The 14,675-nt window shown below is 41.2% G+C and overlaps 1 protein-coding gene across 11 annotated transcripts in view; it reads right to left on the bottom strand.

The window, feature by feature from the left end:
• Positions 1-1,158: 1,158 nt before the first annotated feature.
• Positions 1,159-14,675, bottom strand: part of CEP350 (centrosomal protein 350) — a 141,300-nt gene continuing 127,783 nt past the window's right edge. For all 11 annotated transcript variants that reach the window (XM_073356563.1, XM_073356555.1, XM_073356564.1 and 8 more), the window contains one exon: positions 1,159-5,274. In XM_073356563.1, coding sequence (XP_073212664.1) covers positions 5,110-5,274 — 165 coding nt within the window. In that variant the 3' untranslated portion in view covers positions 1,159-5,109. The remainder of the gene's footprint in view (positions 5,275-14,675) is intronic.

Raw genomic sequence — 14,675 nt, 5'->3', positions numbered from 1 at the left:
ACAAATGCATTGTGCCTCAGTTTCCCCATCTGTAAAACGGGGACAATGAGGCTGACCTTTGTAAAGTGCTTTGAGATCTACTAAAAGCACTGTATAAGAGCTAGGTATTATTATTATTATTAATGCAATATTAAAGTTGTGAAATCACTCAAATTCCCAAGAAATTCCAAAACGATAAGGTTGCTCTGGCAACAATAAGTCTCCCATGATGCATATAGGTAGTATTCTTTATGCCTCTTTTCCTTATTAAACGGAAACCCTAACGTATTACTCTGTCAATGTACAGCATCAAATAAACAGGATGTGTAATGTGGAGGAGTTAAAATAGCTAGATAGCAACCTTAGTTGTAGGAACATCTAGACCAAAGTGCTTGATCTTGCAACCTTAATATTGCATTAGTGCTAGTTGTTTTTGCATTTAATCATGAAGAAGCCTGGCTGTCATGAATCCTGTGATTTCTGCAATTTACAGTAAAAGTCATCGCTGCTCAATAGCCTTCTGCAGAGCTCCATTAGCTTTCATTTTTAAAATTACTACATTTCTAACCCTGACAATTATGAAGATAATCTTCCAAATATGAACCAAGTGTAATGGATGCAGTGCTCCCTTCCTAGCAACAAACAGCACCTTCTGGAGAACACTCCTTTTTACTATAGGAAGATGGGTTCAGAGAAGACAAGAGCAGACCCATAAAACCATCTCATTTAGGAATATATAACACAAGACCTAGGATCATTTCTAGGAAAATTTTATCCACTTCTTAAATATATTATTGATATTTCCTATTTGAAACACATTTTTAGTATAATTTTAAATTGAAGATTTTTAAAGTCCATTATGAAAAGTTTACCATGACTCATTTTTAACCTTTCAAATTAAAAATTGTGACTTGTATTTTTGAAAAACAAAGCAATGACTTTTCTGTTTTTTGCCACAACACTCAGCCAGCTTTAACAAACATGCAAGGACATGCTATAAGGTATTATTACAATTAAGGCAATTATAATAGGATTTAGCAGATTGTTATTGGGACCAAAGTGCAGCATCAGGGATAAGGAGGAATATGTTACCAAGAACAAATCCACTGGGCACCTTCAGAATTATCAGCTATTTGTGTAATTATACTCCATTTTATAAAGAAGCAGGAAATAAGACAATTAATTTATAAATCAGTTTATTTACAGATTTTATCCTCAAAGTACATTTCAGTTAACAAAGATATTTACATTGGTGTACACAGGGAAAACCCTGGTTATTTTACAGTTCATAATTACAAAAAACCCCCACATCCTTAACTCTACTGTGCAAAGCTGCACTGGATGCGATTATTGGCTGAAAACTGGCCTGGAAACCAGGTTAACAGGTTATTTACACAAACAAAGTAAACAGATTTATTTATTTTAATATCTGCACAATACAGTACACAGGGAGAGAGGGTCTCCCAAGGTGGCTTTGCAAATGTATATAAAAAGGCTCTGCAAAGTCAAGGAAAAAACCTATTAAATGCAGGTTAATTACAGTACTCCTTTTTCATCTCTATATATTTTTGCATTTTTAATTTTTATATTTCAAATATGTTCTGGATATTTTGCTTTTCTCCATTTTAGCTGATTTGTAAACACTTCAAAATTCCTACAATTTGAACTAAATACCTTGTAAGTTTCAACTGTTACTCTGCTGAATAGTAATTTATTCCCCAAGTATTCTTAAGGTAGCAATGGGATCTGAAAGTCTGAACTACACTCAGTTCTTTGCAGAAGAGTTATTTAAATGCTCTCTAATGCTGTGCTACTGAAAATCTTTTGCACATACACAATTTATTCAAGTATTGCAAAAAGCTAAGGCCACTTTTTCAAGAAAGGAAAGTGAACAAGATGCATTTTTCAAACAGGCCACAAAACCTTATGAGCAACAAAACCTTTTCTGAAAGGTAAAGTAGTAATAGCCCAGATCTGTAGCTCGGGAATTATCCTAGTCAGAGAGGTGGTCTCTCTCCATATTCACACAATGCTGGACAGTTCTTGCATTAATAGTCCTTCTCCTAGACTGAAAAGGGACATAGGTCTTCATATCGACTCCATCCAGTGCTTTCTGACTCTGCCATAGAGGGCCCATCCTATTTTTGGGCTCAGAAAAATTCTGGAGTTTCCATGTTCCCTCAACCTTGGATTTTCCAACACTGTTGCACCAAGATAATTCAACCATGACCCAGACAGAACTTGGGCTTGAGATAAAAGGGATAGAGGGGCGCGTGTGTGTGTGTGAAATTCAGCTCTCTTTATTCAGTTCAAGACTTCCCCATACTACTTCAACAATTGATCACAAAGCCTGACCTGAAAGGACCATCACCAAATCTCAATGATCATCAGTCCTAGCCCACAGTGTACCTCAACAATTATCAAGCATTGAGAATGTAATTTAACAGCCATAGTTGTTTAGTCTAGGCTGCTCCCATTACAAATTGGTACCAAAAATAAATGGTGATCTCTCCAAAAACATTACTTTTACGCAGTTTCTTTCTGCCCTAAGAGCTGGAAAGGTAGCAACTGTTTCTGCAGCTGATACCTAGATGTTTGCTTACTCAAGCCAACAAGGGCAAAAGTAATCTCCAGTCTTCTTCCACATCTTGATAGACTGACAGTACAATACACTCTCTGCTGGCGCACGTACCACACATGCACAAACTCTATATTCCAGCAGGAAGCCTCAAAGATGCAGGCTATCTTACTATCTCAGCAATGGCCATGGGATCCTAGGGATGGAAACTAATTTATTTCTATGATACCCATGCCACAGACCTACTTTGCAGGTTTCTCTCCTTCTGCTGGTACTCTGCCCTCTTCTATAACTATCTATAAAAATAACAATATTCTCTGTTGAAAAGAAGATAGGCCCAGGAAAAGGAATCAGACAGTGACCTGATTAATGACACCATGCTGGTTAAACAGCAGCTGTAGCTGGTTTTTGTCAAATGCTTAAGACAGTGTTGAGGTTCAGCATCAGGATGCTAATTTACATACACAAGTGACTCACTCATGAAAAAGATGCATACCACTCATGAAATCATCTGACTTCTGGACAGCTAGAAAGAACACTACCACATACAGACTGATACATGTGCCCTGAGGTGTTCCAAGACACTATTTGCTCCTATTTGTTCTTTGCTCATTAAGCTCTCATGGATATGGCTCACCATTAATAAACTCACACATGAGAATCTGATTGGGTTGAAAAGCCAACATTTCTCAGTGCTGTCCCTGATTTAAAAAATTACCAGTTGTGTGTCATTGTGCAAAATGCAAATATTTCAATGACAGTTTCCCAAATATAAAGATGGAAAGAGAGAAAAACATAATGGAGCAATAGCACATGTATGCATAGCAGGAAACCCAAGAAACAAAAACAGATGGAAGGAAAAGAGCAGAAATCTTTCCACATGCATATCATGGGCTGCAGCATCTTTGGGTACCTCCTAACATGCTTTTGCATGCACTTCAATACTCCAACGTGCCTGGAGAACATGAATCCGCTTTGGGTCTCATCCCATGTTAGTAAACAGGACTTCCATTAGTAAGGCATTAATACTCAACCCCACATTCTCTGTGTTCATCCAAGAAACACAAAGAGGGAGGACAGATTAAGAAAGCACTCAAGACGAAGGGCACAGCTCCAAAAATACAACAGGGTGGCTGCCTAACGCTCTGGAAAAAGAACATTTGTGAGAAGGAAGGCAGATAACAAGGGAGCAGAAAATATTTTCACATCTTGTCTTCAGATTACTCCTTTAAACACTCCACAATCGCTGGCATTTGCCCAGGTGAAGCTCTTTTCATAGTTTTCCCCTTTCCTTCCCACATTTGACCACTGAGGTTTATTTCTTTCTACCCCTCTGTCTCAAGAAGCTGGATTTTTGTGCAAAGAATATGGACCCTAGAAGTTTCTAGGACAGATGCAGTATAGGTACCTTTCACAGGTTCTGCTGTTTCAAGGCCTAAGACAGTGCAACCACTGCACTGGACACTTTCCTTAACTTCAATTTAATAAATTATCTTAAAATAAGTTAAAAATCCCACAACCATAGAACAAGTACACAGTCAAGCACTGGACATCACTCTCTTTGGTGAATACACTCATTTCCCTAATCGTTCAAATAACTGCTCCTCTGATTTATTAGGGTTGGGTGGTAGCAAGGGAGGAAGCCGAGCTATTGAAGGCCAAAGTTTTGTGAAGAAACGTTTTCCACTCCTGCGTGTCTACTGCCTGAGAGAATCCTGAGTATCCATTTATCTAAGAGCTGCTGGTAGTTCAGGAGCTGAAGAAATGCTGCTTGGTAGGAGTAAAGCTGACCAATGTGTAGTCTCTTATGCCCAGTTTTTGGTGGCCTTTACTTTGCTCTTACTCTTGACTGAAGCAAATTAGACAGGAAACAAGTAAGAATTCTTTAGATGAATGCAAAAAAGCAAGCTCATCCAATTTCCCCTTTGTTAGCCCACCGATCATGTCTGGTACCACATTGAATGAAGAAAGATGGGAATGGATTTCAAGGGAATGAAATGGACTCTAGAGTGGAAAAATTGATGCATATTGTTAGGACTGCAGGTACAAAGTGGTTAATAATGTAACACTATTAATTGCCGTAATGTCCATTTATGGCTAAAAACTGACAAGCAGTTATCAAAATCATCCAATACACCTTTCTAAAGATCAGTTTAGATTGCTGACAGCAATTTTGGGCCAAGTGACCAGTATCTCAACCCAACCGCATCCAACCACCTTCAGCGTACAATTTGAAGTTCATAGTCCCAGTCTGATACCATGGAAAGGTGCTGACTTATACTGTGTGTGCTGAATTAGCAAAAGGATGGTGTGACTATATCACAAGCCAGCATTAAGTGAAGGACCATGCTTGGTTGCAACAACAAATCCAGTGTAAGGTCTCTAAAGGCAGGGGGATGTAGTACTGTGTTTCCTTATCACATCTGAACTGCCTTTAAAAACATGTATGAAAGTCCAGCAGCAATATTGCTATGGTGGAGATGTAGTATATGTCAGGAGTCAGAAAGCCCATGACAAGAAGTTTTGCAGTTTTTGATTTATTTTCACGGATGTCACAAAAGCAGTAGTCTCCCTTGTTTTTCATTTATCTGGTTCAGAACATTAATAGTGTCTCTGATTAAGGCCTCGAATATCCCATCTGCCAACTGCATCTTCACACAGAGCTCATCCTCATCATAATTCACCCACTGAACTTCTTCCTCATGGAGTTCCTGCACCTTGGATTTTAGAGAGAAAAAAAAAGTGTTAACACACTATTGTTTCTTGGAATATTATTCTTCAGGCCTTCTAGGACAAGTAAAAAAACAAGCACGGAAAATGTATAATACAGAAATAACTGGCAATGACAGAATTGTTTTTATATATAAGTTGTTCCACAATAATTCTCAGAGCAGTAAAATGAACAGTTATATTATACAGCTGATCTCTTAATCAGATCAATTAATTTTATCAAAATATTTTTACTTTTTAAATTTTTCCCCTTTGGTTTACTGTTCATTTTAATGAAATTCATTCTATTTTTATATAAGTTTTGTGCTTGAAAAACACTACTGATATACCATCATTCCTGATGAATAGTGTGAATTCAAACTGAAATATTCTTAAAATTATTTATAAAAAGTCAATTATGTGATCAGTGCTGCACAAAAGAGGAAAATAGGATTGAAATCAGTAAGAAAGTACAAAGAAAAATGGGGGGAGGAAGAAGGTAGGTGATTAGAATATGGCTAATAAGCATCAGAAACCCATAATATCAAAGACATTTACATTTCACAACTAATTCATAGATTCATAGATATTTAGGTCAGAAGGGACCATTATGATCATCTAGTCTGACCTCCTGCACAATGCAGGCCACAGAACTTCACCCACCACTCCTAAAAAAGACCTCACACCTATATCTGTGCTACTGAAGTCCTCAAATTGTAGTTTGAAGACCTCAAGGAGCAGAGAATCCTCCAGCAAGTGACCCATGCCCCATGCTACAGAGGAAGGCGAAAAACCTCCAGGGCCTTCCAATCTGCCCTGGAGGAAAATTCCTTCCCGACCTCCTGTAAGTAGAAGCAAAAATGCTGGCAGGCAATGCTACTGTGCAATACTATGATACTGCAAAACGGTTTCTTTGTACAGCATATTTTATGCTTCACTGCTCGTGAAAGCATTACTACTAACTGAATTTTATGCTACGTTCAGCTAAATAATTTCTAACAATTTGATGATTTTTCTTTCTTGTCCACGAGCAGACCCCACAATTCTTAATTGTTATTCAAAATTAGGTATTCAGACCCCACATGACAGGTTGCATACAAGAACATAGACAGAATTTCATCAGCAAATAATGCATAGTCCGAAGGCTGTCCAAACTGCATGTTACAAATATTACAATTTGAAATTACATCTTTTGAACATTCATGCTAAAATTTTGTTTCCATATGTATTCACACTAGTAAACCTTGAGTGCTTCGACTTACTCAGAAAGAACATGAAATCAAATAAAACATTCTTTTGAATGGTAGGGAGTATCTCTTGAAAACTCTTCCACTATTTGCTTAGGTTTCAGAGTAACAGCCGTGTTAGTCTGTATTCACAAAAAGAAAAGGAGTACTTGTGGCACCTTAGAGACTAACCAATTTGAGCATAAGCTTTCGTGAGCTACAACTCACTTCACTGGATGCATCCAATGAAGTGAGCTGTAGCTCATGAAAGCTTATCCTCAAATAAATTGGTTAGTCTCTAAGGTGCCACAAGTACTCCTTTACTATTTGCTTAGTTTCAGTGCTAACCACATTGAGCCATGAACCTTATATTTGGCACAAGAGTATCTGTTTACCTTAATTAAAATATATTTACGTTATATAATCAGAAAAGGAAAAGAAGGAACCTCATTGTGGATAAAAGCTGTCCCAAAATACATATAGACAACTAGTAAGGAGGTCAGGCAGACATTACTTTGGAATACATGATCAAAACAAGGCTGAAAAACATTGTTTGCAATAGTTTTATTAGTTATGATATCAACATATATGGTATTTTATTCTATTTATGTAATAAAGGAGAAGTGAAAGAGGGAGAACTGAAATAAACCCAGTACCCTCTTCCTCTTTGTTTAGTCTTTTGAGTTGTCCACACAAGGGGACTTCGTCTGCTGAGAGTGTGAAAGGGGGCAAGCTACTGTACAAGAATTCTTTGCAATTTAATAATCCAAAAGTAATGTGAAGGCCCAACAGGCTGCAATGGAGACTACAGAGGAACAGAACTTCTAAGGTTCTAGCTATGTTTACAACCAGTTATGCACGTGGTTTCACAGTTTGATAGCTCCTTTCATACTTATTGAAGAGTTTGGAAAAAAAATGCATCTCACCAAACAAGTGTGAAAGGGCAATTTTTAGGTGTCCCGCACTTTCATTAGTGCTCTGCACATTTCCACAGATCCACCCTAGTGTAGTTAAAGAAACGGTCATTCATTCATATATAAGACAAAAGAAAATCACACCCTAATAATTCCTTTTTGTCATAATAGTATGGGGGAAAAAAGAGGGCTAACAGGAACCAACAGTTAAGGACAAAGTGCTATGGCTTTGACTACAAGGAAACACAGTAGCAAAGACTCTGTCAACCAAGCCCTGTATATCAGAGGTCAGTCCTTTCACTTCCCCCCAGAAAGAGAGGCCAGCATGACACACTGTACCTCGGGGAAACACCCTTGCACCCTCATCTTCATCCTTATAACATGTTTGTGTGGTATCCAATGCAAAGTTTGTCATGTTGGGTGTCTTTGGAAGGCTCATCATGCACTGAGCATTGTTGTTATAGTAATGTTATAGGTTGTAATTTCATGTATATAGTTATGAGGCTGAAAATGTGTCCTCATGGCTTAAAAAAAGCCTAGACAAACACTCTCCAGGAGCAGAGGCCCAGGCAAAACTCTCCAAGAGCAGAGGGGCAGTTCACACCTCATCAGGGCATGTATGAAACAAACCCAGCCCAGCCTCACAGGAACAAAAGACACTGGCCTAGGGAGCGACAAAGGATCTGCTGGACTCTCGAATGAGTCACCCCCCCTCCCCTTGGTCAGTTTGGGACTATGATGAGGTAATGCTCACCTGACTCTGAAGTGGGGGGGGCGAAGGGGGGAAGGAGCCAATAGGGACGAAAGAACATGATAAAAGGGAGAGATGTTTGCCATGCTGGCTCTCTCTTCCACCTCCATCTACAGACACCATCACCACCAAGTGACTTAAGTGCTGATCAAAGGGGAGAGCCTGGCTGAAGGGCAACCTGCCAGCCTGTGGTGAGAAGCATCTAAGTTTATAAAGGCACTGAAAGTGTTAAGATCAGCTTAGAATGCGTTTTGCTTTTATTTCCTTTGACCAAATCTGACTTCTTGTGCTTTGACTTACAATCACTTAAAATCTATCTTTGTAGTCAATAAATTTGTTTGTTTATTCTACCTGAAACAGTACATTTGGTTTGAAGCGTGTCAGAGACTCCCCTTGGGATAGCAAGCCTAGTACATATCAATTTCTTTGTTAAATTGACAAACTCATATAAGCTTGCAGCATCCAGCGGGCATAACTGGACACCGCAAGACGGAGGTATCTAGGGTTGTGTCTGGGACCAGAGATATTGGCTAGTGTCATTTGGTTGCACAATCCAAGGAGCAGCATACATATTAGAGGCTATGCGTGAACAGCCCAGGAGTGCGGATTCTCACAGCAGAGCAGGGTAAGGCTGGCTCTCAGAATCGAGGACTGGAGTGACCTAGCAGATCACTAGTCCAGATAATAACAGGGGAATGTCACAGACAATTAACACAGAAATCAGAAAAGGTATAAGAATATAGGGTGGGTTCTCCTCAGAGGAACGGAGGGTGGGATGAAGGATGACAGGGGAGAAGACTAAGAAAAGGAATTAAAGAGACTAAACTTCTTTTGTTCTACATCACTCTTCTCCTTTCCTTCCAAGGGATTCAGTCAAAGACATACATTGCATGCACCACGTGGTGCTCTGAGAAGGGCCTACCTTATCATGCTGATTGCAGAATTCTACAACTGAAGGAACACTCAGGTGTATGCAGTCTAAGGGATAGTGCTTTATGAACAGTAGGTGATGTTTGACCAAACTGGTACACTAGCATTTGGCTGGCTAATAAGCAAACAATACTGGTCATTACCTATCTGGCGGTTAAAGTGAGCTTTTACACCCTTGCAGCAGTTTTCAACAATTGTGTGTGCTATGAAGCTTTCTGAACTCTCATGAAAGAATTCAGTAGAAGCTCACACCTCTGACACCAGGACTGAAATTTCCCATCTTGGAGAGAAGCAGGGCTTGGATAAAGCTGGGAACAGGACAGGTTAACTAAAGCAGAATTCATGTCCCCTTCAAGGATGAATTCTGGCAGGAGAACGAATACCATCTTTCCTGGAAAATACTGAAGGAGGTGTGCACACATGTGTAGGAGAGAGAGAAAATGAGGGAGCTTAGAATTCTCCCATCCATCTGACAAGGTATTATGACAACTGAAAGCAGCACTTTAAAAGGGTAGCTTGGGCAGCATCTGGGGAAGGAGACTTTCTCCTGGTGTGATGGGGTTGGGACTCACCACCACAGCGCCTCCTGCTGTTCACTCTGGGAATTAGCTCAGTTCATGAGGAAAGCCCTCTGCTGGTGGTGTCCCACCCATCTCTCGCCCTAGATTGGCATCTCGACCCGCGTTGCTCCTTGCTCAGCGGCGTCCTCTTCGGGACACAGCCCTCCGGCAGTGCCCCCAAGTCCACACTCGCCCCCTTACAGAGGAGGGTTAACAGCACTCTTTTCTCTTCACCCCAGCCGCAGTGGCCAACCACATTCCCAAAGTCTAACCCCTTCTATCAGGGGTCGGGTGCAGTCCGCTATGGCCACTCCTAATGGCCAGGTATAGTACAAGGGGGAAGGGGGGGGACCCAGGCTCGCCCTCTACTCTGGGTCCCGGCCCAGGAACCCTCTGGCAAAAGCCTCCCTGCCCTCCTTCTCTCCCCTTGTCCGCCTCTCCTCCCTGGGCCGCTTCCCCTTCAGCCCCCTTGCACCTTGTGGGCCCTTCTATCAGGGCCTGCAGCCCGGCAGGTATTGGGCTAGAGCTCTCCTCAGCTCCCCCAAGCCTGCCCAGCACTGCACTGTCCTGGGTGCTGGTCTCCTTCGCTCAGGAGACAGATCTTCTCCCTTCAAGGTCTGGGAGAAACTCCCTGCCTCTTGCCTGGGCAGCCTTTATATAGGGCCTAGCCTAGCCCTGACTGGCTGGCTGTAATACTGGCCCTGATTGGCTCTCTAACAGGCCCTCCCTGGTTGGCTACTGCCTTGTGCAGCCACTCTGGCCTGCTGTAACCCAATCTGGCATGGGGGTGGGGCACTGTGCCACGACATTGGGATTCAAATGCAAACGTATGAGTACCTACAAAATGAAGGACAGGTCCCACTGAGGAGTCACTGGATGATGTAGGAGTCTCCAACAAAACTGAATAAAAACCAGCTGGGAAATAGTGTCCCTGCTCCTGAAAGAACTCCAATAAGAGAAAGGACAGCAGAGTAGACGCTCAAGTTATAGACACTGAGCTCTTTTTGAAATCCTACAAAGAGAACATTAAGATGTCTTGCGCTGGCATTGATATTCCTCTCACTGCCCCACTGAACAACAACAAAAAACGGTTCCAAATTCATGCGTATTTCACAGAAGTAGGCTCTCTGTTGCTAGGTAGAAAGACTGCAATTTCAGAACAGATTTCCTCTTCTAGGAAGCAGCTATGCTTTATTTACAAGCTCTCCAAATCACACTGAAAGAGGAGGATTGTGGGCCTTGGATCGACAGGTCCAAAAGGTCAAGTAATGTCCTAATGACAGGATCATCAGCTCAAAAAAATAGGGGCATGGGCCTTTAAGAGGCTTGACAGCATTACCTCCGCTTTGTCCTGCTTTGCCTTCCTCAAAACTCTGAAAAGGGATAGAGGAAGAAAGCAGTGGTATAGCTCTTTTCCCCAGTCCCATGCAGGCAAGCCCACAGGCAAGTAAAAAACATGGAGACCTGGGAGAAGGGTCGAAATTTGGGGTTGGGGGAGCATGGGCTGTTATAGTAGGGATAAGGGAGAGATAAGACAGAACTGGGGGTGGGGATATCAAATCAGTATCTTAGATGCCTGTATACTAATGTGATAAGTATGGGGAATAAGCAGGAAAAACTCAAAAGGCTAGTAAATAAACACAACTATGACATAGTTGGCATCACAGAGACTTGGTGGGATAATACGCATGCCTGGAATATTGGTATAAAAAGGTATAGCTTGCTCAGGAAGGACAGGCAGGGAAAAAAGGAAGATGTTGCCTTGTATATTAAAAATATATACACTTGGACTGAGGTTGAGATGGAAATAGGAAACAGACTTGTTGAAAGTCTCTGGGTAAGGATAAAAGGAGTAAAAAACAAGGGTGATGTCATGGTAGGGTCTACTACGGACCACCTAACCAGGAAGAAGAGGTGGATGAGGCTTTTTTTAAACAACTAACAATCATCCAAAGCATAAGACTTGATGGTGATGGGGGACTTCAACTACTCAGACATCTGTTGGGAAAACAACACAGCAGGGCACAGATTATCCAACAAGTTCTTAGAATGTATTGGAGACCATTTTTTATTTCCGAAGGTGGAGGAAGCTAGTAGGGAAGAGGCTGTTCTAGATTTGATTCTGACAAATAGAGAGGAACTGGTTGAGAATTTGAAAGTGGAAGGCAGTGTGGGTGAAAGTGATCATAAAATGGTAGAGTTCATGATTCTAAGGAATGGTAGGGAGAACAGCAAAATAAAGACAATTCATTTCAAGAAGGCAGACTTTAGCAAACTCAGGGAGTTGGTAGGTAATATCCTATGGCAAACAAGTCTAAGGGGAAAAACAATTGAAGACAGGTGGCAGTTTTCCAAAGAGACATTATTAAGGACACAAGAGCAAACTATCCCACTGCATAGGAAAGATAGGAAGTATAGCAAGAGACCACCCTGGCTTAATCAATAATCTAAAAATCAAAAAAGAGTCCTACAAAAAGTGGAAACTAGGTCAAATTACAAAGGATGAATATAAACAAACACCACAAGTATGTAGGGACAAAACTAGAAAGGCCAAGGCACAAAACAAGTTCAAACTAGCTAGAGACATAAAGGGTAACAAGAAAACATTCAACAAATACATGAGAAGCAAGACGAAGACCAAGGACAGGGTAGGCCCTTAACTCAATGAGTGGGGAAAAACAGTAACAGAAAATGTGGAAATGGCAGAGGTACTTAATGACTTCTTAGTTTCAGTTTTCACCAAGAAGATTGGTGGTGATTGGACATCTAACATAGTGAATGCCAGTGAAAATGAGGTAGGATCAGAGGCTAAAATAGGGAAAGAACAAGTTAAAAATTACTTAGACAAGTTAAATGTCTTCAAGTCACCAGGGCCTGATGAAATGCATCCTAGAATACTCAAAGGGCTGACTGAGGAGATATCTGAGCCATTAGTGATTATCTTTGAAAAGTCATGGAAGACGGGAGAGATTCCAGAAGACTGAAAAAGGGCAAATAGAGTGCCAATCTATAAAAAGGGGAATAAAAAAAACCCAGGGAATTACAGACCAGCCAGCTTAACTTCAGTACCTGGAAAGATAATGGAGCAAATAATTAAGCAATCAATTTGTAAACATCTAGAAGATAATAAGGGGATAAGTAATAGTCAGCAGGGATTTGTCAAGAACAAATCGTGTCAAACCAACCTGATAGCTTTCTTTGACAGGGTAACAAGCCTTGTGGATGGGGGGGAAGTGGTAGACATGGTATATCTTGACTTTAGTAAAGCTTCTGAAACTGTCCCGCATGACCTTCTCATAAACAAACTAGGGATATGCAGCCTAGATGGAGCTACTATAAGGTGGGTGCAAAACTGGTTATACACTTATAAAGTTTGTGGATGATACCAAGCTGGGAAGGGCTGCAAGGATTAAAATTCAAAGTGATCTGGACAAACTGGAGAAATGGTCTGAAGTAAATAGGATGAAATTCAATAAGGACAAATGCAAAGTACTCCATTTAGGAAGGAAAATCAGTTGCACACATGCAAAATGGGAAAATGACTGCTTGGGAAGGGAGTACTGCGGAAAGGGATCTGGGAATCACAGTGATCACAAGCTAAATATGAGTCAACAATGTAACACTGTTGCAAAAAAAAAAAAAAAAGCAGACATCATTCTGGGATGAATGTTGTAAGCAAGACACAAGAAGTAATTCTTCTACTCCGTGCTGATTAGGCCTCAACTGGAGTATTAGGCCTCCTGTGTCCAATTCTGGGCGCCATATTTCAAGAAAGACGCGAACAAATTGGAGAAAGTCCAGAAAAAGGCAACAAAAATGATTAAAGGTCTAGAAAACAGGAACTACGAGGGAAGATTGAAAAAATTGGGTTTGTTTAGTCTGGAGAAGAGAAGACTGAGAGGGGACATGAAAACAGTTTTCAAGTACATAAAAGGGGTTACAAGGAGGAGGGAGAAGAACTGTTCTTCTTAACCTCTGAGGAGAGGACAAGATGTAATGGGTTTAAATTGCAGCAAGGGAGGTTTAGGTTGGACATTAGGAAAAACTTCCTAACTGTCAGATTAGTTAAGCACTGAAATAAATTGCTTAGGGAGGCTGTCCAGGTTAGACAAACACCTGTCAGGAATGGTCTAGATAATACTTAGTCCCGCTATCAGTGCAGGGGACTGGAAGGATGTGGCAAAATTGGAAAGAGTCCAGTGGAGGGCAACAAAAATTATTAGGGGGCTGCAGCACATGACTTATGGGGAGAGGCTGAGGGAACCGGGATTATTAAGTCTGCATAAAGAATGAGGGGGGATTTGATAGCTGCTTTCAACTACCTGAAAGGGGGTTCCAAAGACGATGGATCTAGACTGTTCTCAGTGGTACCAGATGACAGAACAAGGAGTAATGGTCTCAAATTGCAGTGGGGGAGGTTTAGGTTGGATGCTAGGAAAAACTTTTTCACTAGGAGGGTGGTGAAGCACCGGAATGGGTTACCTAGGAAGGTGGTGGATTCTCCTTCCTTAGAGGTTTTCAAGGTCAGGCTTGACAAAGCCCAGGCTGGGATGATTTAGTTGGGGATTGGTCCTGCTTTGAGCAGGGGGTTGGACTAGATGACCTCCTGAGGTCCCTTCCAATCCTGATATTCTATGATTCTATGATAAATATACTTGTGGGCAGGGCTTTAGATTTAACGGCCCAAATGAAAAAGCTGGCTACTCTGGTTGTTGTTGCAGAGGCAAGCCAATCTAATATCTGTGCCCAAACACAATGAAAAAGCATCAAGATCTTTAGACGAGGAGGGACTTTCTTGAAGAGGAAATTTTCAAAGGTGCAAAGAGCAGTTAGGTACCGAACTTGCAGTGAAAGCCAATTGGGAATTGGGCATCTATGACAACTTGGGGTTCAACCCAGACCAGTAAGGGGTTGTGTCATTGCCTGTCCTGAAACTCGGGGTGCCTTAAATGCAATGCTGATGTGGCTAACAGCCCTGACACCAACAGCCAGCATTCAAGCATGCAGATCACACTCTGGCTTCCCCCA

The sequence above is a fragment of the Lepidochelys kempii genome, chromosome 8 (genome assembly GCF_965140265.1).
Source record: "Lepidochelys kempii isolate rLepKem1 chromosome 8, rLepKem1.hap2, whole genome shotgun sequence".
NCBI classification, from domain to species: Eukaryota; Metazoa; Chordata; order Testudines; family Cheloniidae; genus Lepidochelys; species Lepidochelys kempii.
The sequence above is the reverse complement of the archived record's forward strand: the minus strand, read 5'-3'. Positions and strand labels throughout refer to the sequence as shown.